The sequence below is a fragment of the Zalophus californianus genome, chromosome 9, assembly GCF_009762305.2.
Source record: "Zalophus californianus isolate mZalCal1 chromosome 9, mZalCal1.pri.v2, whole genome shotgun sequence".
In the NCBI taxonomy this organism is placed as follows: Eukaryota; Metazoa; Chordata; class Mammalia; order Carnivora; family Otariidae; genus Zalophus; species Zalophus californianus.
Window position 1 is genome coordinate 20,587,312 of NC_045603.1, and position 27,198 is coordinate 20,614,509.

Genomic DNA, 27,198 nt, shown 5'->3' on the forward strand with positions numbered 1-27,198 from the left:
CATTCCTAGGAACATTAGGTCATGGAAAGACAAAAGCAAGAAATGGTTGAAGTTCTGGCCTGCCCAAAGCCACTCGACTACCTGTTTCTATACAGACTAAGAAAACATCTAAGGTCTTTGGGAATCAATCAGCTTAAGAGAACACACATCAGAAAGAGGACAGTGTTTGATAGATATGGTAATGGGAGCACTGTCATCTCCCTAACCAAAGCAGGTAGGATGGTAACATAGTTCAATGGCCGGTTCTGCTATCTCCAGAAAAAGAGTTACCACAACAGGCATGCTTACAAAAAAAAATTTTCCCCCAGGGTATGTCTTCTTCCTAGGATTAGCAGACCAGACTAGTAAGCTGGATAATCAAAACAGCGTAAGTGTCATTGGCTATATTTCATATTTCTTCTTCAAAGTGTGTCAATGGCATTTTCCGAGTTCTTCTGTGAGATTTCTAATTAGGTGGCTTGGTACTCTAAAAAGGTAGCATAGAAACAAGATGGAAAAGGTGGATTTAGAAAAAATATATACAGTCTCTCTGAAGGGTGAAGTGATTTCTCAGGAGTATGTAGGAGTAATAAAGCTTTCTTTAAAGATCCCACTCTGATTTCTCTTATTCTATGAGAAAAAAATACAACAGAATTTCAGAAGACCCAACTGAAAATATTCCATGTGCATAAATTTATTTTAAATTTTATTGCATCACATTATACAAGCATTAAACATGGCTTCATGTTGATGACTATTTAAATGTGAAAATTTATCATTCATGTCAGTACCCTTTGGCTATTTACAAGTAAGGAATTGCTATGTACTTTATATATCTCTGTATTTGTATGTACATATGTAAGAATACAGGACTATACATATGTACACACAGAAATACATCTATGGCCATACACATAGCTATAGATATGTCATATATAATAATCTCAGAAAGATCTGAAATTAAAAAAAAAAGTTGTAAACAGGGTCTTGTCTGTTTCGTTTGGTGACATGGAAGTAGGACCATATGATGACATTCTAGGAATGTGTGTCCAGGTGTCTGAATACCCTTATTAGCCCAGTGTCTGTAAAATTCACATGGGGTAGAATGCAAAAAAGGTAGCAAACAGGCTGAAAAACAGGCCCAGTATACAAGTTCCCCTTGGTTTTAAAAACTTGAGAATGTAACTGCCCATGATGTGCATGCTTGCTTGGTCAAGAATGGTCTATGGATAGATAGCAATTGTGTGCTGCAATGTGATTTCACAGCAGCGTGATTTCCCAGGTAGTCCTTTAAGGGTTGCTGACCACCCTGCTGCTGCCAATGTCTGCGACATGCACTGCGGTTGCGTTTTAGTCATTCACTTGAATGTGCTTTTGCACAGCTGGGAGAAGTAAACAGAATTCAGGTCCTTGGCTTGGAAATGAACTATTAACCTAGAAAGAGAAAAGAAGGCATTAAAACCCTATGTACACACAGTGGCTTAAGAACACAGTGTGCAATGGCTGGTTTGTACTCACATGAATCAAAGGCATTCAAAGAATTTGTAACCCCAAACTGAGTCAGGTATGGTATAAACATTATTGTGCCTACTTTAAGTCAGAAAGGCAGTCTGAAGCAAGGTGACACCCTGCCAACCACTGGCAGAATAGAGACAGACAAACACTATGCTTTCAAGCAAAAATTAGAAATGGCCTCTGGGGAGAAAGAAGCTCATAGTGATGAGACCAGAAGAAACTCCCAATTGGTTACCAGCCCTACAGGCCAGTGCAGCCCCTAGGTATAGGTAATGCCCCTGCTGCACCCTGGTCTCTAGCCTCTGGAGCTCCTAGGAACAGTGCTCTTCACTAATGTCTGCCTCCTACCTCCAAACAAGGCCATTTGGATAGTTAGTCCTTCTCCTCTGACGGCTGACCAGAGATAGAGAAGAGGTGATTTGAATGGGTGTCGGAGTCAGGGGTTTGGAACAAATTCTAGGATCTGAGAAGGTTAAAAGCTAGATAGGCTCTTAAAGTATTGTTCAGTCCAACTTCTTTACTTTTGCAAATGTGAATATCAAATCCACATGAATATTCTATTCCGGATCCTACAGATAGAGAATAGAAAAGCGAGGTCTAGTATCTGGCAGACTGTAACAAAATGTTTAACAATACAAATCCCCTACAGTATTCTTTTTTTTTTGATTATGTTATATTAATCACCATACATTACATCATTAGTTTTTGATGTAGTGTTCCATGATTCATTGTTTGCATATAACACCCAAGGCTCCATTCAGTACGTGCCCTCTTTAATACCCATCACCAGGCTAACCCATCTCCCCACTCCCCTCCCCTTTAGAACCCTCAGTTTGTTTCTCAGAGACTATGGACTCTGAGTCTCTCATGGTTTGTCTCCCCCTCCGATTTCCACCCCCTCATTTTTCCCTTCCTGCTATCATTTTTTTAAACATATAATGTATTGTTTCAGAGGTACAGGTCTGTGATTCAACAGTCTTGCACAATTCACAGTGCTCACCATAGCACATACCCTCCCCAATGTCTATCACCCAGCCACCCCATCCCTCCCACCCCCAACCACTCCAGCAACCCTCAGTTTGTTTCCTGAGATTAAGAATTCCTCATATCAGTGAGATCATATGGTACATGTCTTTCTCTGATTGACTTATTTTGCTCAGCATAGTACACTCCAGTTCCATCCACGTCGTTGCAAATGGCAAGATTTCATTCCTTTTGATGGCTGCATAATATTCCATTGTGTGTGTGTGTGTGTGTGTGTGTGTGTGTGTGTGTATATACATATACATACATACACCACATCTTCTTTATCCATTCATCTGTCGATGGACATCCTGGCTCTTTCCACATTTGGCTATTGTAGACATTGCTGCTATAAACATTGGGGTGCACGTACCCCTTCGGATCCCTACATTTGTATCTTTGGGGTAAATACCCAGTAGTGCAATTGCTAGATCGTATGGTAGCTCTATTTTCAACTTTTTGAGGAAACTCCATACTGTTTTTCAAAGTGGCTCTAACACCATGCATTCCAACCAACAGTGTAGGAGGGTTCCCCTTTCTCCGCATCCCCACCAACATCTCTCATTTCCTGACTTGTTAATTTTAGCCATTCTGACTGGTGTGAGGTAGTATCTCATTGAGGTTTTGATTTGGATTTCCCTGATGCTGAGCAATGTCGAGCACTTTCTCATGTGTCTGTTGGCCATTTGGATATCTTTGGAAAAATGTCTGTTCATGTCTTCTGCCCACTTCTTGATTGAATCATTTGTTCTTTGGGTGTTGAGTTTAAGAAGTTCTTTATAGATTTTGGATACTAGTCCCTTATCTGATATGTCATTTGCAAATATCTTCTCCCATTCTGTCGGTTGTCTTTTGGTTTTGTGGACTGTTTCTTTTGCTGTGCAAAAGCTTTTGATCTTGATGAAATCCCAATAGTTCATTTTTGCCCTGGCTTCCCTTGCCTTTGGCGATGTTTCTAGGAAGAAGTTGCTGCGGCTGAGGTCGAAGAGGTTGCTACCTGTGTTCTCCTTTAGGATTTTGATGGACTCCTGTCTCACGTTTAGGTCTTTCAACCATTTGGAGTCTATTTTTGTGTGTGGTGTAAGGAAATGGTCCAGTTTCATTCTTCTGCATGTAGCTGTCCAATTTTCCCAACACCATTTGTTGAAGAGACTGTCTTTTTGCCAGTGGACATTCTTTCCTGCTTTGTCAAAGATAAGTTGACCATAGAGTTGAGAGTCCATTTCTGGGCTCTCGATTCTGTTCCATTGATCGATGTGTCTGTTTTTGTGCCAGTACCATACTGTCTTGATGATGACAGCTTTGTAATAGAGCTGGAAGTCCGGAATTGTGATGCCGCCAGCTTTGCTTTTCAACATTCCTCTGGCTATTCGGGGTCTTTTCTGGTTCCATACAAATTTTAGGATTATTTGTTCCATTTCCTTGAAAAAAAGTGGATGGTATTTTGACAGGGATTGCATTGAATGTGTAGATTGCTCTAGGTAGCATTGACATCTTCACAATATTTGTTCTTCCAATCCATGAACGTTTTTCCATTTCTTTGTGTCGTCTTCAATTTCTTTCAGGAGTATTTTATAGTTTTCTGAATACAGATTCCTTGCCTCTTTGGTTAGATTTATTCCTAGGTATCTTATGGTTTTGGGTGCAATTGTAAATGGGATCAACTCCTTAATTTCTCTTTCTTCTGTCTTGTTGGTGTATAGGAATGCCACTGATTTCTGTGCATTGATTTTATATCCTGCCACTTTACTGAATTCCTGTATGAGTTCTAGCAGTTTTGGGGTGGAGTCTTTTGGGTTTTCCACATAAAGTATCATATCATCTGTAAACAGTGAGAGTTTGACTTTGCTGATTTGGATGCCTTAGATTTCTTTTTGTTGTCTGATTGCTGTGGCTAGGACTTCTAATGTTATGTTGAATAGCAGTGGTGATAGTGGACATCCCTGTTGTATTCCTGACCTTAGGGGGAAAGCTCTCAGTTTTTCCCCATTGAGAATGATATTTGCTGTAGGTTTTCCATAGATGGCTTTTATGATATTGAGGTATGTACCCTCTATCCCTATACTCTGAAGAGTTTTGATCAAGAAAGGATGCTGTGCTTTGTCAAATGCTTTTTCTGCATCTATTGAGAGGATCATATGATTCTTGTTCTTTCTTTTGTTAATGTATTGTATCACATTGATTGATTTGCAGATGTTGAACCAACCTTGCAGCCCAGGGATAAATCCCACTTGGTCGTGGTGAATAATGCTTTTAATGTACTGTTGGATCCTACTGGCTAGTAGTTTGGTGAGAATTTTTGCATCCATGTTCATCAAGGCTATTGGCCTGTAATTCTCCTTTTTGATGGGGTCTTTGTCTGGTTTTGGGATCAAGGTAATGGTGGCCTCATAAAACAAGTTTGGAAGTTTTCCTTCCATTTCACTTTTTTGGAACAGTTTCAGGAGAATAGGTATTCTTCTTTAAATGTTTGGTAGGATTCCCCTGGGAAGCCATCTGGCCCTGGGCTTCTGGGAGATTTTTGATGACTGCTTCAATTTCCTTAGTGGTTATAGGTCTGTTCAGGTTTCTATTTCTTACTGGTTCACTTTTGGTAGTTGACACATTTCTAGGAATGCATCCATTTCTTCCAAATTATCTAATTTGCTGGCATGTAGTTGCCCATCATATGTTCTTATAACTGTTTGTATTTCTTTGGTGTTGGTTGTGATCTCTCCTCTTTCACTCATGATTTTATTTATTTGGGTCATTTTTCTTTTGGTAAGTCTGGCCAGGGGTTTATCAATCTTGTTAACTGTTTCAAAGAACCACCTCCTAGTTTCGTTGATCCGTTCTACTGTTCTTTTGGTTTCTATTTCATTGATTTCTGCTCTCATCGTTATTATTTATCTTCTCCTGCTGGGTTCAGGCTTTATTTGGTGTTTTTTCTCTAGCTCCTTTAGGTGTAGGGTTAGGTTGTGTATTTGAGACCTTTCTTGTTTCTTGGGAAAGGCTTGTATTGCTCTATACTTTACTCTTAGGACTGCCCCTGTTGCATCCCAAAGATTTTGAACAGTTGTGTTTTCATTTTCATTGGTTTCCATGAATTTTTTTAATTCTTTAATTTCCTGGTTGACCCATTCATTCTTTAGTAGGATACTCTTTAGCCTCCATATATTCTGACTTTCCTCTTGTGATTGAGTTCTAGTTTCAAAGCATTGTGGTCTGAAAATATGCAGGGAATAATCCCAATCTTTTGGTGCCACTTGAGACCTGATTTGTGACCTAGGATGTGATCTATTCTGGACAATGTTCCATGGGCACTAGAGAAGAATGTGTATTCTGTTGCTTTGGGATGGAATGTTCTGAATATGCCTGCAAAGTCCATTTGGTCCAGTGTGTCATTTAAAGTCTTTATTTGCTTGTTGATCTTTTGCTTAGATGATCTGTCCATCTCAGTGAGGGGGGTGTTAAAGTCCCCCACTATTGTTTTGTTGTCAATGTGTTTCTTTGCTTTTGTTATTAGTTGCCTTATATAATTGGCTGCCTCCATGCTAGGGGCATAGATACAATCTTACAATTGTTAGATCTTCTTGTTGGATAGACACTTTAAGTAGGATATAGTGTCCTTCCTCAGCTCTTATTACAGTCTTTGTTTTAAAATCTAATTTTTCTGATATAAGGATTGCCATCCCAGCTTTCTTTGGGTGTCCATTAGCATGGTAAATGGTTTTCCACTCCCTCACTTTCAATCTGGGGGTGTCTTTGGGTCTAAAATGAGTCTTTTGCAGATCACATATCGATGGGTCTTGTTTTTTTATCCAATCTGATACCCTGTGTCTTTTGTTCGGGGCATTTCGCCCATTTACATTCAGCATAACTACTAAAAGATATGAATTTAGTGCCATTGTATTGCCTGTAAGGTGACTGTTACTGTGTATTGTCTGTATTCCTTTCTGGTCTATGCTTTTAGGCTCTCTCTTTGCTTAGAGGACCCTTTTCAGTATTTCTTGTAGGGCTGGTTTCGTGTTTGCAAATTCCTTTAGTTTATGTTTGTCCTGGAAGATTTATATCTCTCCTTCTGTTTTCAATGACAGCCTTGCTGGATATAGTATTCTTGGCTGTACATTTTTCTCGTTTAGTGCTCTGAGGATATCATGCCAGTCCTTTCTGGCCTGCCAGGTCTCTGTGGATAGGTCTGTTGCCAATCTAATGTTTCTACCATTATAGGTTACATATCTCTTCTCCGCAGCTACTTTCAGGATTTTCTCTTTGTCTGAGACTTGTAAATTTTACTATTAGATGTTGGGGTGTTGACCTATTTTTATTGCTTTTGAAGGGGGTTCTCTGTGCCTCCTGGATTTTGATGCCTGTTTCCCTCCTCACATTAGGGAAGTTCTCTGCTATAATTTGCTCCAATATACCTTCTGCCCCCTCTGTCTTTCTTCTTCTTCTGGGATCCCAATTGTTCTAATATTGTTTTGTCTTACGGTACCACTTCTCTCTCGAATTCTGCCCTCGTGATCCATAGTTGTTTCTCTCTCTTTTTCTCAGCTTCTTTATTTTCCATCACTTGGTCCTCTATATCACTAATTCTCTCTTCTGCCTCATTTATCCTCGCAGTTAGAGGCTCCACTTTTGATTGCACCTCATTAATAGCCTTTTTGATTTCGACTTGGTTAGATTTTAGTTTTTTTTTTCTCCAGAAAGGGTTTCTCTAATATCTTCCATGCTTTTTTCAAGCCCAGCTAGTATCTTTAAAATTTTCATTCTGAACTCTAGTTCTGACATCTTACTAATGTCCATGTTGATTAGGTCCCTGGCAGTCTGTACTCTTGTTTTTTTTTTTTTTTTTTTTTGAAGTGATTTTTTTCTGTTTTGGCTTGTATGTCCAGAATAGAATAGATGAATGAGAGAACAAAATGCTAACAGGGTAACAATGACCCTAGGAAAATATACATAAACAATTCAGAAGAGACCTGAAACCGGGGAAAAGAAAGGGAAAGAATGAAAAAAGAAAAAGAAAAAGATAAAAACAAACAAAACAAAACAACAAAAAAACAATATGATGAAATATGATCAGGCTGGTGAATAGATCAGTGCCACACAGATTTTGGGTGTATATTGGTCTGTTGAAGAAAGTGCCTCCCAAAGTTTTAAAGAAAGAAAAGCTTATATATGTACAAAAATAAGGGTAAATATGATGAAGGGATGGAATATGACTGTAAAGATGAAAAGTATAAAAGATTTTATAAAAGGAATTGATAAGTTGGTTGAAAAAAGAAAGAAGAGGATTTAAAAAAGGGGGGGAGAGAATGTGATCAAGCAGGAGACTAGAACAAAGCCATACACTAGAGATTTATGGTATATTTTGGTCTGTTAGAAGAAACCGTATCCCAAAATTTTAAAGAGAGAACTTAGATAAATACAAAAAATAAGGTTAACTACAATGAAGGGATAGAATATGACTCTAAAAATGAAAAATAAAAAGGATTTTTAAAAAGTGTTGATAAGGTGCTCGCTTCAGCAGCACATATACTAAAAAGGATTGATAAGATGTTGGCTGAAAAAGGGAAAAAGAAAAATTAAAAAAAATTAAAAAAATTAACTTTGAAAGACTAAAGAATCATGGGAAAAAAGCCATGAATTCTATGTGATGTACTCCTCTAGTTCTGGAGTTCTGCCGTTCTCATTGATCGGTAAACTTGGTCTTGGTTGGCTGTTCTTGCTGATCTTCTGGGGGAAGGGCCTATTGCCGTGGTTCCCAAATGTCTTTGCTGGAGGCAGAATTGCCCCGCCCTTGCCAGGGGCCAGCTAAGTAATCTGCTCGGGTTTGCTCTCGGGAGCTTTTGTTCCCTGCAAGCTTTCCATACAGCTTTGGAGGACGAGAGTAAAAATGGCGGCCTCCCAATCTCTGCCCTGGAGGAGCCGAGAACTTGGGGCCCCACTCCTCAGTGCACCCGCAGAGAAAAGCAGTCACTCACTCCCGTCTCCCTGGTCTCTGGCCGCACTTCGTGCTCACCTGGCCTGTGACCACGCATTTCTATCTCTGGCATCTGACCCTGTGTGGAGTCTCCAAACCCAGCAGATTCCTGCGGTGTGCTCCCATGCCGCTCCTCCTGGGGGAGGAAGGGGAGTCTCCCCGGATCTGCTGCTTGTTGGGTCCCTGCTGGAAGAGCAGTGGCCCAACTGTGCCGCAGATCACGGTTTATGGCAACCCCGAGCTGAGAGCCCCCTCCTCGGCTCCGTCTCTGCAGCCGGCTTCCCTGCTCCAATACCCAGGAGCTCTGCTGCACTCAGGCACCCCTGGTCTTTCTGTGACCCTGAGGGTCCTGAGACCACACTGTCCCAGCGAGGGTTCCATCCCCTGCTTAGCCACTGGAGTGACGTCCCTCAGTGGAGCTGACTTCTAAAATTTCCGATTTTGTGCTCTGCTGCTCTAGCACTTGCTGGTAGTGGCTGATGAAGGCACCCTCCCTCGCCATCTATCCTCCTGAATATCGCCTCAGATTCACTTCTCCATACAGAAAGTGGTCACTTTTCTGTTCAGAGTTGCTGCTATTCTTTTCTTCGATCTCCTGTTGAGTCTGTAGGTGTTCAGAATGGTTTGATCCCTATCTAGCTGAATTCCTGGGACCAGATGAAATTTAGGTCTCCTACTCCTCCACCATCTTGCTCTTCCCCCTCCCCTACAGTATTCTACAGCACTTTATTGTTTCATATGTGTCTTGCCTTATTTGAGCTGCATATTAGTTCTGCCAAACAAGCAGGCTCAGAAAAATTAAGCAATTTTCCCCAAATCACAGAGCCAAATGGCAGATCTGGGAAATGGCAAAATTATTATATTGCAAAAAATGTCTTGGCTTTAGTGAAACCAAGGCCTACTTTGGAATTGAGGGTTGGGGCATCGTTCAATATCTATATACCGCCATTATCCCTGTGGGTCTGGGGTCTGGGTGATTTCCTCCCAGTCTACCCTCATATCCAACTCGTAATAGCCTCCTGGACTCTTAACACAGATCTGGGGTGACACTAATTCACTAACTTAACAAACATCTCGGAAGATATCTGCTACATCTTAACCAATACAAAAAGTGAAAAACATAACTTTTTTCCCCTGTATATCTCATTTTTCTTTTGGAGGCCAAATTTTGAACAATGTTTTCAAAGTTAGTCTTCAATTAAGTGGAGAAAGAAATGAAGGGTGAGGAAGGCAAAAGAAATGCTGTAATATTTGATTCACAGAGCACCAAAATGGAGAGCTCATCTAATTATTTTATCACTGAAGCAATGGAGGCCTAGAGGTTAACTGACTTGCCCAAGGACACACAGCAAACAGACTTGCCAGAGAGAATATTTCAGAAAAACTTTCTCATAAGCTATGTGGGAACATTATGAAACTTTCCTACAATATTTTAGCCTTAATCCACCTAATTTTTATTAACTGAATTGCATTTAATGGGTGCCATGTACTTAACACTATGCTAACTATTTGGAAGAATAAAATTACCATCCATAAAGACTTTCCTGAAGATGCTTACAATTGTGCTGGGGAAGCCTGATAACTATTTTTTTTAAAGATTTTATTTATTTATTTGACAAAGAGAGAGAGTGCACAAGCAGGGGGAGCAGCAGAGGGAGAGGGAAAAGCAAGCTCCCCACAGAGCAGGGGGAGCCCGATGTGGGACTCGATCCCAGGACCCCGGGACCATGACCTGAGCTGAAGGCAGTCATTCAACCAACTGAGCCACCCAGGCACCCAACTATTTGAAAATCATAAATTAACAATACAGATCCATATATATGTCAATATATGTAGCACTGATGGAATAACCAGAGAAGTTTATAAGAAATGAGTCTCAGTGGGCTGATGAGTCTGGGGAAAATTTCTTAGAGGGTATGGTGTGACATGCACCAGCCTGGGAGGGAACAATAAATGGGTGATGAAGGGAAGGCAATCTTGGGTGAGATAAAAAGGTGACTTTAATATCCCCAAGGCAACATGATTCTTCTTTCTGTTTAAAGAGAATTGCCAGACTGGAGTAGAAGGGAGAGAGGAAGGAACACCGAGGCCAACTCCTAAAGACCTTGACTGCCAGGCCAAGAGTGGCATGGAGATAGAGAAGAGTTGCAGAAATTATATGCAAAGGGAAAATAAAGTTCAATTGTGCAATTAAGAAATAAGCTGGTTTGGGAAGCTTCTAAGGAGTTTGATTTCTATCAGTAGGACAATGACAAGCTTTGATTCAGGGAGTTTAAAGCGTACCCTTCAACCCAAGGAAAGGTTTTAGACCATGAGCACACCTCTCACCTACCTGGTCATGGCCACTCATTGTGGTGTGCTTTTCCATTTTTCTTCCTCTCCTTTCGTTCCTTCTGGAGACGCTCCAGTTCTGCTTCATACATCATCTCCTGAATCAAGTACTTCTCTCTTCTCATTCGATCCCTTAGATCTTTTGGGAGGTCTGGGATCAGATATGAAATGAGGTGCTTTATACAAAACACGAGATGCTAAAAACATAAAGGAGAATGAATACAACAAGTTAGGTCTATTGCCCACCCTCAGCTGGAAAGAGCTCTGGAACTTGGTGCAAGAACTCCTCTCACTCCAGGGATATGGAGCCTCTCAAGTGTCTGGAAAGTGGAAGGAGGCCAGGGGAGGTATGTAAGGATAAATCACGGATAGGTGAGGACTGAACTTGGCCTGATGACACTTCACAGGGAATGAGAAAAGGAATCAGGAAAGAATGTGGAGAAGGAGTGGTCAGAAAATGCAAAGGAGAGCCAGAAGTACCTACACCATGGAGTCAGGAAACCCAGGGTTGAATCCTGGTTCTGTAGTTTTTACTACTGAAGAGCTGTCTGCTTACCTGGGAATAAGTCACTCTAAGCTTCAATTTGCTTATGTATAAATTGGACATTATTGTGAAAATTATAAGAAAATGTTTCAAAATGCTTTGCAGATTGCTAAATTTGCTTTGCAAATTTTTGTTGCAAGAATGATCAGGAGGCCTAAAGGAAGTGATCATTTCAGGAAGAAACTTTTTTTCTGGTAAACTGTCACAAATTCTTTACCTGACTTATTAACAGCTGAAACTCTAGAAACACTGTCATTTCTGTTTGTCTATATGATGATGACCAGGAAAGTACCAGATGATAATTTAAAGGTGCTCATTATTCTAAAGTATTAAATAAATGAATTCCCAGGGAAGAACAGCTTGTCTTCTCTTGATTACATGGAATGAAGGAAAAAACGATGGAGGAAGAGGTATCGGAAATGTCTTGTCCAAGCCAAGAAGCAGTCCTGGTTTGCATTAATCTGGCTTTAATATATGTGACGGGAGATGAAATTTCCATTTATAAGTACAGTCCTAGAAATTCAAATGATTTCTAGTAGCAATTTTCTTAAAGACTAAAAGAAAACAGATGATGTATTTTTACTGACATATAACATAGGTAATTGCTAGGTAGATTAAAAGTCAATTTTGAGTCTAAGATAATACTTATTTGTGTCTTGAGTATGAGTAATGTCATGATGACACATAACCAGAGGCTACCACTTGTACAATAGCCAGTTTAGTGTTTTCCAAACTATAGTCCTGGAACACCTATATCAGAAAGAATCATCTTAGAGGGCTTGTGAAAAGCAAATTACAGACATGATGTATCTGAGTCTCTAGGAGTAGTGATGAAAACTTCAATTTTCTTAAAGTTGAAGAACAATGGCCCTAGAACATTAGGGCTGATGATTTCTGACTTATCCATTAACATTCAACAATGGAATTCAATTGGACAACTCAAGGGGAAGAAAAAGATTTTAAAAAGAGGCTGTATAATATCACTATACTACTTCTGGACATAGTCATATTGAAAGTTCTCACACTTACATTTAGGTATTATTCTTAGTTACTTAATTATGGCAAAGGAATTGGTTAAGAGAACTTACCTCAAACACAATGATAAAAGCCAATCGAGCTGCTAGGACATGCCAAAACTGCAGTGTGTAGCCATAGGGCACCAGTGAATGAGGAGGATCACGGTAGTCTCGGTATCTATAAATATACAGGAGAATGAATGTTACATTCCAAACTATGATTTTCCTGACTCCCAAATCTCATCCGTTCCCACTATGTAGTCCTCATTCATGATAGATAGTTTAAAAAAGTTTCTCTATCCTAGACCTTTGTCACTTGTCCATCATTTCTTCTTCTGGTAAAAGAATATCTCTTCTCTGGGGAATTATCCATGCGGGTTAGGCAGGGTTCACCCCCCACCCCTGACCCCAGTTCAAAAGATGAGTCAGACCTGACCAGTGAGACCCCTCACCAGGACTTCTGCTAGAATGATCATTTAGTGAATTATAACTAAGTCCACAGAAGGTAATAGTCTGGAGCTCCTGCTGGCCATCACAGACGGTGTAGAGACAGCTTGCTTGAAAAGGAAGTCATCTGAACACAGAGCCAGTAGAGAGGCACTGTCTTGCTGACACTGCTGGAGGCTTGAGATCCAGCCATTAGTAGTGTTAGTATCATCCTGCCAATCTCCCAGTTACCCGAACCAATGAATTTCTTTTTAAGTCCATTTATACTGGATTTCTGCCACTAAGGAGTCCTTCCTAATATATGTTCCCACTATAACTTTTGAGTCAGCATCAAATTCCATAAATATTTGTTAAATACCTATTAGGAACCAGGCACCTGTCCTAGGAACCTAAAATCATTTGGCTCCATTTTATCTTTGCCATTATCATTACTATTATCACAGGTGGGCAAACTGAAAAATGACTCTCAGTATTATAGAGTTTTCACATGTCTTGAGCCCAGTATTCTTTTCAATAACCCCAGAAATGGGGAAAGGTCTGGAAATGCTAATTCTTCCAACAGTTCTATGTGTAAACATACCAAATTCCTTTATCTGAGGAAAAGTTATGATTATCCAGGCTGTCATGTAAGATGGTTCCTAACCTCAAGGTCAGCACTAATTTGTGTATGAGGATACAAGATAATTCCTATGCCGAGTATCTTTTTAATTATGTATATTTGACATACAATGTCCTATTAGTTTCATGTGTAGAACATATTGATTTGACAATTCTATACATTAGTGCTCATCACAATAAGTATAGTCACCATCTGTCATCATACAACCTTATTATGACATTGACTATATTCCTTATGCTGTACTTTTCATCCTGAGACTTATTTTAAAACTGGAGATCTGCAATCCCCATTATCTATTTAGCCTATCCCCCTACCCACCTCCCCTCTGACAATCACCACTTTGTTCTCTGTGTTTAAGAGTCTGTTTTTTTGTTCATTTGTTTTTTTAGATTCCACATATAAGTGAAATCATATAGTATTTGTTTTTCTCTGACTTATTTCACATAGCATAATACTCGCTAGGTCCATCCATATTGTCACAAATGTCAAGATCTCATTCTTTTTAATGGCTGAGTAATATTTCATTGTATGAATATAAACTACCTCTTCTTTATCCATTCACGTATCAACGGACACTTAGGTTGCTTCCATACCTTAGCTATTATAAATAATGCTTCAATAAACATAGGGGTGCATGTATCTTTTTGAATTTTTGTTCTCATTTTCTTTGGGTACTCAGAATTGTTGGATTATATGGTATTTCTAATTTTTTGAGGAACTTCCATAACGTCTTCTATAGCGGTTACACCAATTTACATTCCTACTAATAATGCACAAGGATTCCCTTTTCTCCACATCCTCGCCAACACTTATTTCTTGTCTTTTTGATACTAGCCATTCTGACTGGTGTAAGGTGATATCTCTTTGTGGTTTTGAGTTGTATTTCCCTGATGGTTAGTGATGTTGAGCACCTTTTTATGTGTCTTTTGGCCATCTGTATGTCTTCTTTGGGAAGATATCTATTCAGATCCTCTGCCTATTTTTTAATCTGATATTTTCTTTTTTGGTGTTGAGTTATTTAAGTTCTTTATATATTTTGGATATAAACCCCTTATCAGATGTATCAATTGCAAATATCTACTCTCATTTACTAGGATGCCATTTTGTTTTGTTGATGATTTCCTTTGCCGTGCAAAAGTTTTTTCTTTCAATGTAGTCCCAAGAGTTTATTTTTGCTTTTGTTTCCCTTGCTTAAGAACACTATCCATAAATATTTTGCTGAGGCTGATGTCCCAGAGATTATACTCCCCATGTTTTCTTCTAGGAGTTTTATGGTTTCAGGTCTCACATTTAGGTCTTTAATCCATTCTGACTTTATTTTTGTGTATGGTCATAAGAAAGTGGTCCAGTTTCATTCTTTTGCATATAGCTGTCCAGTTTTCCCAACATCATCTGTTAAAAGACTGTCTTTTCTCAACTGTATGTGTTGCCTTTTTCATAGATTAATTGACCATATAGGTGTGGGTTTATTTCTAGGCTATCTATCCTATTCCATTAGCCTATATGTCAATATTTGTCCTACGCAGAGCATCTTTGAAAAGTATCAAGTACTATAGAAATGAGTTGTTACTATTATCATCACAATCATCATCTTAATTATCAATAATACTTAAGGTATATAATGAATTATCTATTTTGTCAGTAAAATTATATTTATGATGCATATCTGGTACTGAAATAAAGAATTAAGCTATTAGTACCTTCAAGCTGTTGGTTCTCTCTATAATGATGAGGATTAGGTAATTGTCTAGAACACTTTAATATATGGTTACATAAATGGTTCCTGTCAAAGGTCCAATTTATTCAGGACTAAAAGTTTACATGAACTATTCTTTCTTTTACTTTTTGCAGAGCACAACTAGTCAAGAATCAGGAACTGTTTTCTGCAATTAAGATAACAAATGTGATTCCTGTGCTTGTCTTTAGCTGCCTATACTTCAAATATAGTCTGAATAAACATTCTAGAAGAAAAATGGCAGTATGCTTTTGATTATACATATGATTATTAGATCAAAGTATATTTACAAAGAACAATTTATAAAAATTGTTTCAAGAGTTACCCTCATTAACTCCTTAAACTTTTTACATGACAGCATTCATTAAAACAGAAAATTCCTTTTGGAACCTACTGTTCCTTTCCTATTATGCCTCAGCTCTGCTCTTTTAGCCTTCATTGTGACTGCTCCATCTCTTAGCTTCTTAGATCTTGTTCAGCTTTTCATTTGAAGAATGTAAGTAAGTCTCTCCCTCCCCAGATCCCTTCTAAATTCACTTGGTAGAAAATCATGGTTTTCCCTTGACTGTTTCCAAAGACACAATATAGATGTATCATTCTTAAATTTCTGCTACAAATTTGTAGCAAATAAATGAATTCATTTATATATCAAATATAAGCATTCATTAAATAAAAGTATGAAAACTAGAAAGATGAAATACTTTTTATGACCCAATGATGAAATAGATTATGAAACATGACTCTATTTGTCAAATTGTACATATATGTGAGTAGTAATTTGCCCTCCACCCCTATCTCCCTGTTTGGCTTTATGTGGTTTCAGTTACCACACCCTCCCTACCACAGTCAGGAGGCAGATGATCCTCTTTCTGCCTGTTGTCACAATGTCAATGGTAGCCAATGCTAGGTCACAATGCCTATGTCATTCACCGTGCTTCATTTCATCATGTAGGCATTTTATCATCTTACATCATCAAAAGAAGGGTGAGTACAGTACTAGAACATATTTTGAGAGAGATACCACATAACTTTTCCTACAGTATATTGTTATAATTGTTATATTGTTGCTAATCTCTTATTGTGCCTAATTTATAAATTAAACTTTATTATGTAAATACGTTTAGGAAAAACATAGTATATATAGGGTTTTGTACCACCCACAGTTTCATGCATCCACTTGGGGTCTTGGAATGTACCTCCCGCAGATAAGAAAGGACTACTGAATTATGCAAAAATGAAAACACTTGTTTTTAGATGGTGATCTTACATTTTAATTAGTGCTTTTTATATATTTTTAAAAATTAACATTCTTAAGTTGAAAATAGAGCTACCATACAATCTAGCAATTGCACTACTAGGTATTTACCCCAAAGATACAAATGTAGGGATCCAAAGGGGTACGTGCACCCCGATGTTTATAGCAGCAATGTCCACAATAGCCAAACTGGAAAGAGCCAAGATGTCCATCGGCAGATGAATGGATAAAGATGTGGTATATACATACATACATACATACATACATACATACATACATACATACACACAATGGAATATTATGCAGCCATCAAAAGGAATGAAATCTTGCCATTTGCAACGACGTGGATGGAACTGGAGGGTGTTATGCTGAGCGAAATAAGTCAATCAGAGAAAGACATGTATCATATGATCTCACTGATATGAGGAATTCTTAATCTCAGGAAACAAACTGAGGGTTGCTGGAGTGGTGGGGGGGTGGAAGGGATGGGGTGGCTGGGTGATAGACATTGGGGAGGGTGTGTGCTATGGTGTGCACTGTGAATTGTGTAAGACTGTTGAATCACAGACCTGTACCTCTGAAACAAATAATACATTATATGTTAAAAAAAGAAAAAAAAAGAAGATAGCAGGAAGGGAAAAATGAAGGGGGGAATTGGAGGGGGAAATGAATCATGAGAGACTGTGGACTCTGAGAAACAAACTGAGGGTTCTAGAGGGGAGGGGTTGGGGAGATGGGTTAGCCTGGTGATGGGTGTTAAAGAGGGCACATACTGAATGGAGCCCTGGGTGTTATACGCAAACAATGAATCATGGAACACTACATCAAAAACTAATGATGTAATGTATGGTGATTAACAATAAAAAATTAACATTCTTTACATTTTTAATAGTTAGAAAGCACTTATATTCATAGCTATGGTGAGCTGGCAATATATCAGATAATTACTATACAGAGATCCAGTTGCTGAGAATATGCATCTATTTGTTCAGCCTCTGTATAGTATACATCCATTTGTGAGTCTATCACAGAGTTCTGCTAATTTGTGCACAAAGGAATGCAATGTGTCTAACATAGGCACTTCCGATTCTTGTTCTCAGAATCTATGAAATTTTTAAGAAGTTTCAGTTTTCAGAAGCAGCAGGTTTCTGGCCTTCCTACTCTCTTAAGCCATTGTATCATAAAGTCAAGTTTCTGTCTAGAAAACTCCTTACTGCTACCCTACGGCAATAAAATTGCAGTGGTGTTAATGAGTTTGGCTGTCATCTGCTTCACTGCCCTCAGCTGTCTCCAGAATTATGCACTGGAAAGCACGCTGAAACCAAATTTGGGGTCTACCTGACTTTATGATCTTAGGTAATTCATGAAGCTTCTCTGGACATCAGTTTTCCCTAGTAACACAATTAGGGTCTCTCCATGTCACCAGCTCTATAATTTTGGACTCTCTTTTCTTGAGTTTGCAGATGAATGCTTAGGTGGAGCTCTCAGTTGATGTGTCAGCCTACTCCTGATCCCACTGGCCTTTTCAAATGAGGCAGAGGTTTGAGAGGAGCTCAGATGTCATTTGTGCCCTACGTATCTGTTTTTGATGCAGTGCTATTTATTTGCCGAATGACTGGCTACATGTTTACTTGTGCAAAGAAAATACTTCCATGGTCCTGCTACAGAAAGAGACAGAAAGACCAGTTTCAAAGCTAACTGAATCAACATTTTACTCCTCTAGTCTTCATTTATTATCTTCAAAGAAACTAAGTGGCCCAGTGGCATTAATGTTTGGAGGAATTTTTTCAAGTGAGTCAGAGTTGTTTTAAGAAAGTAACACTTGTAATTTCTTGACTTCAATTTTACATGAAGGAAAGGCAGGACATTCCCACTTGACTTAAATTAGTGCATTCTCTAAAGCTGCTTTTGTTTCTCAGGAAATGGATTATTGGCTTGCAAACATATTTTTTTTTTTCCAGTGCCAAGTATAGTTAATTCATTCCCATTTTTAAAGATCTAAAAGTATGTGTACTTTTAAAAGAATGATACTGAACTTCACATAACCACCATCCAAGGTAAGACACAGAACATGGTCAGTAACTTAGAAATGCCTCACTGGCAATCCCAGATATCCAAAAGTTAATTACTATTGAATTTTCTGCTTTTCTCTATTGTTATACTACTTATACAAGTGCTCCTGGATGAAAGTGCTTAGTTTTGTCTGCTTTGAACTCTATATAAATTAAATCATATTGTATGTGTTATTTTTTATTACATCTTTAATATGCAATTTTAAAATTCTCAAATCTATTCCATTTTCTATTTATTTGATCCAGTGACACCACTAGACTGATTATTTTAACTTTATACTAATTCTAATGTAAAGTAAATCTCCACTTTACTATTCTTCAAAAGTATCTGACTATTCTCACCCTTTGCATTTCCATATAACATTATTTTCAACCTCAGGTGCACAGAATTGGCTAATCATATTTAATTTTTTAAACTAACCTCATTGATCCATTCGTGTTCTTTAACCTTTATATTTATTTAATACTTAATATGATGAATTCTCATATCTACCATGTAACGTAAGAATTAAAACATTATTCAAGAACTCATACCTTACCCTCTGCTCTTCCTCCTCATCCCCTTGCTTTCCTTATCCTGAATTTCATTTTTATTATTAACAAATGCTTGTATCAGTATTCATTTGTCTGAATATTATACTGTTCAGTTATGGTTTTGAACTTTATAGAAAGGATATTATAATGTATGTACTCTTCTGAGGTTTGCTTTTTTTTCTTTTCTTTTGCTACCATGTTACTAAGATTCATCAATGCTGTCCTAAGTAACACCACCAAGGATGTTAGCCTGTAATTTCTTTTCTTGTGGTGTTCTTGTCTGGTTTTGGAGTTAGGGCAATGTAAAATGAGTTAGGAAGTATTCACCCCTCTTCTATTGTTTGGAAGATTCTGAGAAGAATTGGTATCAATTCTTTGGATGTATGGTAGAACTCACCAGTGAAGCTGTCTGGTTCTGGACTTTTGTTTGTTGGGAGTTTTTGTTTGTTTAGAAAGGGAGAGAGAGAGTTGGGGGGAGGCAGAGAGGGAGACAGAAAATTTTAAGCAGGTTCCATGCCCAGTGTGGAGGCCCACTTGGGATCCATCTCTGAGATCATGCCCTGAGCTGAAATCAAGAGTCAGATGCTTAATCGGATGAGCCACCCAGGAGCCCCTGTTGGGAGGTTTTTGATTACTGATTCAATCTCTTTACTAGTAATTGCTGTGTTCTGATTTCCTGTTTCTTCCTGATTTGGTCTTGGTAATTTGTATGTTTCAAGGAATTTATCCATTTCTTCTAGGTTGTCAAGTTTGTTTTTTTTTTTTAAAGATTTTATTTATTTGTCAGAGACAGAGAGCAGCAGGCAGAGGGAGAAGGAGGCTCCCCACTGAGCAGGCAGCCCGATGTGGGGCTCGATCCCAGGACCCTGAGATCATGACCTGAGCCGAAGGCAGAGGCTTAACCGACTGAGCCACCCAGGCGCCCCAGGAGGTTGTCAAGTTTTTGCTATATAATTGTTCACCAGTTTCTTATCCTTTGTTCTTCTGTGGTGTCAGTTATAATGTATCCTCTTTCATTTCTCATTCATTCCAATCTTTTTTTCTTGGAGAGTCTAGTTAAAGTTTTGTCAATTTATCTTTTCAAAGAACAACCACCTCCTAGTTCTTTTCTATTTGTTTTTACTTTTATTCCTGCTCTGATCTTTGTTACTTTTTTCCTTCTACTAACTTCATTTGTTCTTTTTTGTTTTCTTCTGTGAGGTATAAAGCTAGGTTGAGATTTTTCTTGTTTCTTGAGGTAGGCATTTATTACTATGAACTTCCCTCTTAGGATTGCTTTTGCTTTATCCCATACATTTTGGTACATTGTATTTCTATTTCCGAATGTCTCAAGCTATGTCTTATTTCTCCTTTGACCCACTGGATGTTCAGTCGCATGTTTAATCTCCACATATATGTGAATTTTTCCAGTTTTATTTTTGTAATTTCTCATTTTATACCATTGGGGTCAGAAAAGATGCTTCATGTGATTTCAATCTTTAAGATTTATTTGAGAGAGCGAGAACAAGCAGTGGTGAGGGGCAGAGGGAGAGAAAGAGAAAGAGAAGCAGACTCCCTGCTAAGCAGGAAGCCCGATGTGGGGCTTGATCCCAGGACCTGAAGATCATGATCTGAGCCAAAGGCAGACGCTTAAATGACTGAGTCACCCAGGCGCCCCGTGATTTCAGTCTTCTTAAATTTATTAAGACTTGTTTTGTGGCAGAACATGATCTGTCCTGGAGAATTTTTTTTTTTTAAATTTAAATCCAATTTAGTTAACATAGTGTATTTTAGTTTCAGAGGTAGAGTTTAGTGATTAATCAGTTGCATATAACACCCAGGGCTCATTACATCAAGTGCCCTCCTTAATGCCCATCACCCAGTTACCCCAACCCCCCCCCCCACCCACCTACCCTCCAGCAACCCTCAGTTTGTCTCCCAGAGTTAAGAGTCTCATGGTTTGTCTCCCTTCTGATTTCATCTTATTTTATTTTCCCCCCTTCCCCTATGATCCTCTGTTTTGTTTCTTAAATTCCACATATGCATGAGATCATGTAATTCTTTCTCTGATTGAATTATTTCGCTTAACATAATACCCTCTAGTTCCATCCATGTCATTGCAAATGGTAAGACTTCATTTTTTTGATGGCTGAGTAACATTCCATTGTATATATATATACACCACATCTTTATCCATTCATCTGTCCATGGACATCTGGGCTCTTTCCATAGTTTGGCTATTGTGGACATTGCTGCTATAAACATTGGGGTGCAGGTCCCCCTTCAGATTACTATGTTTGTAACCTTGGTGCAATTGCTGGATCTTAGGGTAGCCATATTTTTAACTTGTTGAGGAACTTCCACACTATTTTCCAAAGTGGCTGCACCAGCTTGCATTCCCGTAAACAGTGTAGGATGATTCCCCTTTTTCCTCATCCTCACCAAAATCTGTTGTTTCCTGACTTGTTAAGTTTAGCCGTTCTGACTGGTGTGAGGTGGTATCTCATTGTGGTTTTGATTTGGATTCTGAAGAATGTTTCATGTGCACTTGAGAAATATGTGTTCTGTTGCTTTTGGATGGAATGTTTTGTATATATCTATAACATGCTGTATAGGCCAATGTTATTTTTCTGTCAGGATGATTTATCCATTGATGTAAGTGGGGTATTAAAGTTCTCTACTATAAGTATCTTGCTATCTATTTCTCCCTTAGGTCTATTAATATTTGTTTTATATACCAGGTGCCCGTGTTGGGTATGTTGGAAAAGTTGTTGGATTGACCGACCCCTTTATCATTATATAATGATCTTCTTTGTCTATTACATTTTTTTAAAAGAAATCTATATTTAAAGCAGACAATATAGTTATCCCAGCTTTCCTTAGGTTTTTATTTGCATAGAATATCTTTTTCAGTCACTTTATTTTCAGTCTATTTATGTTCTTACACCAGAAGTGAGTCTCCTAGGTAGCAAATAGATCAGTTTTGTCTTTTTATCCATTCAGCTACTCTGTCTTTTGATTGAAGAATTTATTTTATTTACATTTAAAGTAGTTACTGATAGGTATGTACTTACTGCCATTTGTTAATTATTTTCTGGCTATTTTGGAGTTCTTCTTGGTTCATTTCTTGATCTCTCCTTTTATGATTTGATGGCTTTCTTTAGTGGTGGGCTTAGATTCCTTTTTCTTTCATATATCTACTACAGGTTTTTTGCTTTGTAGTTATTAGGAGGCTTACATATAACAACTGTCTAAGTTGATAATTATTTAAGTTTGATCATATTCTCAAGCTCTATACTTTTACTCTCCCTCCAACATGTTGTTTTTATTTCACAATTTCCAAATTTTGTGTATCCCTTAACTAATTATTGTGGTTCTAATGATTTTTACTACTTTTGTCTTTTAACCTCATACTAACTTTAAGTGATCATTTCCACTTTTCTATATATTTACCAGTGAAATTTATACTTTCATCTGTTTTCTTGTTACTAATTAGTGCCCCTTCATTTCAACTTAAAGAAGTCCCTTTAACATTTCTTGTTAGGCTGGTCAAATAGTGATGAACTCCTTTAGCTTTTGCTTGTCTGTAAAACTCTTCATCTTTCCTTCAATTTTGAAGGACATTGTTGTTGGGCAGAATATTCTTGGTTGGCAGTTTTTTTTTTGTTTGTTTATTTTTTTTCCTTTCAGCACTTTGAATAGATCATGCCACTTTCTTCTGGCCTATAAATTTTCAACTGAGAAATCTGTAGTTTTATGTGTGTGTGTGGGGGGGGGTTCCCCTTGTATGTAACAAGTTGTTTTTCTCTTGCTGCTTTTAATATTCTTATAACTTTTGATTATAATGTCTTGGTGTAGGTCTTTTTGGGTTACTCTTATTTGGCTCCCTGGATCTGGATGTCTGGGTTCCACCCCAGAGATTGTTTTAATTTTCTAGATCATAGCCTGGTCAAGAGGAGATTTTAAAATTCTCCAGTGGATTTTAATGCATGATCAAGGTTGAGAACCACTGCTTTAAAACCACTCAGTAAGAAAGGGCTGTCTGAGCAAAACCTCCCCATGCAGAGCAAGCCCAGATTTGGCTAAGAGTGCCATACTCACCTGCAGTACTTGAGAGGAGTCCCCGAGAACTCACTGCCATCAGACTCAGGCTCAGATCGGTTCTCAAAGTCAGAAATTTGAAACACAGATAAGCTGGCATTTACATAGCCAACCATGCACCTGAAAAAGAATTCTATAACTAGATCTCTGATCACCGCTACATCCAATTCACTAAAGGCTTTACTTCCTAGAGGCTCTTGCACTTGTAAATGCCTTTAGCTGGCTCTGCCTTGTCATAAGCACTCAAGTTAGGAAATACTGAAAAACCCTGGGTATGTGGAATCAGAAGCAAGTCTTTCTTTTATTCTAGTTGGTCTTGTTCAGAACCATCATACAGAACATCACTACCCCAATCAATACTTCAGTGAAATAGGGGAGAGACAGCATTGCATGATTAGTAGGCAAATCACTGTTTCTTTCCTTGATGATGTAAACACACAGGCACACACACATTCCTTTATTAACGAATATCTATACTCTCTCATAATGCCCTGAATGTGACTGCTGTTACTATGACCTTCCTCCAAACTCACATCCCTTGCTATAGTCATGCTAGACTATATTCCTTGCATATACCATATGCTCTCATGCCCCTGTTCAGGTTGTCTTTTCTATTTGTTCAGGTTCCCTATTCATTTCCTTCTAAGTAGAAATAGTGCTCATTTTTCAATGACCAACTGAAATGGCACCCCTTCTGGGAAGATGCCCTAATCCCCCCAGAAAAAAACTCATTCCCTCTTCTGTATGGTGCTGCTGTACCTAATACATTAGGTACATTACCATACAGCTTGTGCTAGAGTTGCCTGCAAAGATGAAGGTCTTCTTTAGACTAGTTGTTTTTGGAGCAGAGCAGGTGTCATAAGTATTTTTTATGTCTTGTGTAGTGTAGGAATCCATTAAATATCAAATTCAATTGATTTTGAGGAAAACTAAAGCATCAGATTCTATCAAGGTCTTAAGAATGGACCAGGAATATAACTATTGCCTACATACCCCAGGGCTAATAAGCTTCTTGAGGACATAGCTTCTATTCTGTACTAGGAGTCTGTAAATTACAATACTAAAAACTTGGGTTTGAGGGTCAAATTGTAGCTTTTCTGCTTTCTAGCCATGCAAATTTTGCAAGTTATGTAACTTCTTTAAGCAACAAAAGTGCCTACCTCATAGTCATTGTGGGGATTAAATGAAATGATACATGTAAAGTGAGTGATAGAGTGCCTAGCCTATAGCAAGATCTTAATTAAATGTGAGTGGCTATCATTAATTTCTTGTACCTCGCAGAAGGTCAATAAATAATTATTGATTTAATGAATAAATCATAGCTTTCATATTCTCTTCATTAACTTGTCTGGCATGATTATTCCAAGCTGCTGAACACCAAACCAAAATGAGGACACAAACGCAGTTCTGAGAGAACATGAGTTCTGTGTGCTGTCTTGATCAAGACAAATCACTGGGGTTTTATCATGGCCCTAAAAAAATGAACCAAGCAGAAGGACCCATTTGTCAAGTCACTTATGGGGGAAACAGATGGTCAGTGGGTGTGTAATATGCCTTAATCCAACTGGCAGCATGTCTCCCCTACTACTCCTTGGAAGGGTAATTTGGGATAATGTCTCCCTCCTCTTTGAACTGCCTAGAACATGACATGAAAGCAAATTAGTGCTTTGATTATTGGCTGTCATAGAGAGGGAGCCAGTTTTTGTGAACTATAGAATGTAGCAGTCTTCTCAGGAGCCAAACAGTGGGAAAGGAAAGGTGCTCTAGAAACTGGCAGAAAACAGGCCCAACATTGAAATGAAGTATTCACAACCCCACACTCTTACCTACCAAAGCAGTCCTGGGGCTTTATTGAAATTAAAGCTGTGGCCTAATGGCTGCTCTGTCCAAAAACTCAATTGAGAAAAATCTAAATTAAAATAAAGTATCAATCTCATGGACAACACTCTACTTTCAAAGTAAAGACGATGTACCTTTGAACTATTTATTAAGCATATTCATGTAATGTCAGTCATAAATCCAAGTTAAAAATGTGTCTTTGATGGTTCTATACTCCTGAGTACAAAGCATCACACATGGACATAAGACATGTATACATAGTTATCAGCTGTGTAAGTCTTCCTTCCATATCCTTTCCATAATCAGGGAAGAAGAGGGACTGCTAGTACTCAACTGTCTGGGCATTTCTCAGTCATTTCACTGTGGTAGAATCTTAGCTATTACCCACAATATAAAGAGTGGAGGCACTCATGAAGTCAGGGAAGTGAGATTTCCCACAGTTCCCTGCTGAAGTTCAGCCAATGGCACTCGTGTCAATTCGGAGGCCATACGCAGCAGTAGATCCCATGTCCATCCCTATCTGCTGGCAGGAGGTCACTATTCCATCAATGTGGCACACCACCAGCTGCAAGTTAGAGGAAAGATGAAGCTCTACCGATGATGAGGCAGTAAGAGAGCGAGAGAGAGAAAAAAGTATCAAAGGAAGGGTTTCTGTAAATATAAAAAATTCTAGATCATAGCCTTAAGGGACTGGTGGATGGCTTCTGAAGGCATTTCCAAGAAAGGAGATTCAGAAAATATCTTATGTAAGGGTAGGATTGTTTGAATTAGGATGCATGCCTTTTCCAAGTAACTTCTGTAAAGACCACATTCATTTAAATTTGAGAATTCTGGTTTTAACACCATTTCTGTTTTAATCCTTTAATGAAAAAGATGAACTAGTGATCATTAGTAATCAGGTTTAAGGAAAAGAAAAGAACCCGAAGTTGACTTTTGAGTTTGTAGATTCCAGATCAAACTCATTGTGGAATGTCTTTGAATTTTGCTATTAAATTTGCCTTTGAGGTTTTAGATATAGTGACAGACGAATGCGGATAGGGCCCAAATGATGAAAAAGCTAGAAGAAATAAGATCTGGTTTATGCATTTAAAGTCAAATGTGCCTTATAGATAATAAATGACAAATTTATGAATTTATAATTAGGCTAATGAGATGACAGAAGAAAGTGGACTTCTGATTTATTGCAATAAAAATGCCAGACATTATGAAAAAAGAAAGATTAAATCTCTGTACAGTTGGCTTTATGTTTTTAAATGGAACTTTGCAATTGGTTATGTTGGTGATCTACTGACTTATAATTTGCAAAAATATACTACTTTATTAAGATATTTGTGGTTCATTCTGTGACAGCTTGAGCATGTGTCCTTGATCAAGTCTCTAAGTCCTTATATTTCACTATTTCTACATGAAAACCAGCTATATACCTTACAATAATCCTAAGGCCTGCACATATTCTTAAGGAATGTTCCACATCTCTAGCCTGATAACGAAGTAATTAGTTTATTAAAACAGTCAGTGGAGGGGCGCCTGGGTGGCTCAGTTGGTTAAGCGACTGCCTTCGGCTCAGGTCACGATCCTGGAGTCCCGGGATCGAGTCCCACATCGGACTCCCTGCTCGGCAGGAAGTCTGCTTCTCCCTCTGACCCTCTTCCCTCTCGTGCTCTCTATCTCTCATTCTCTCTCTTTCAAATAAATAAATAAAATCTTAAAAAAAAAATAAAACAGTGGATGGGGGGGCTCAAAATGATTTTTTTGTGCTATTTGAAAAATAGCTTATTGATTAAAACTGTTCTGTCAGAGTTAAATTTCATAGTATACACCTTCAATTTTGCTTCATAATTTGTCTCCTAATGCATATTCAGAGGTGATTTTAGTTCTCTAAGCACTTTTCTAGAGGGCTCCTGTGAAAATCACCTGAAAGAGGAAGTGGCTTCATTTTGCAAAAAATGAACAATCTGAGCGTGGGTATTGGTTCAAGAATCTACCTAGGCAGGCTGCAGCCAAAAAGAAGAAATGTCTTAAGAGGAAAAATGAAACACTTGAAAATTTCCCGTGTACCCACTGTGTAGAGTACATTGCCTTGACTCACAATATTCCTCCCATGTTCAGATCTGGCTGGAAAATGAGAACATCCTCCCCTCTATGCCCCTGAAGATGCATTTACTGAACACTCATGATAGTAGGGAGACTGGTTGGAAGGCACATCCAGGAATGGCTGACACATCCTGTCATAGATACAATGGTCAT

The 27,198-nt window shown here is 38.4% G+C and overlaps 1 protein-coding gene across 7 annotated transcripts in view; it reads right to left on the reverse strand.

Annotated features, from left to right (window-relative positions):
- Nucleotides 1-663: 663 nt before the first annotated feature.
- Nucleotides 664-27,198, reverse strand: part of ANO4 (anoctamin 4) — a 452,569-nt gene continuing 426,034 nt past the window's right edge. For 6 of the 7 annotated variants that reach the window (XM_027593730.1, XM_027593729.1, XM_027593733.1 and 3 more), the window contains 4 exons: nt 23,113-23,232; nt 12,443-12,548; nt 10,812-11,007; nt 664-1,413 (listed from right to left, as the gene is read on the reverse strand). In XM_027593730.1, the coding sequence (XP_027449531.1) occupies nt 10,816-11,007; nt 12,443-12,548; nt 23,113-23,232 (418 nt within the window). In that variant the 3' untranslated portion in view covers nt 664-1,413; nt 10,812-10,815. The remainder of the gene's footprint in view (nt 1,414-10,811; nt 11,008-12,442; nt 12,549-23,112; nt 23,233-27,198) is intronic. The other variant, XM_027593731.1, reaches the window with a different exon arrangement.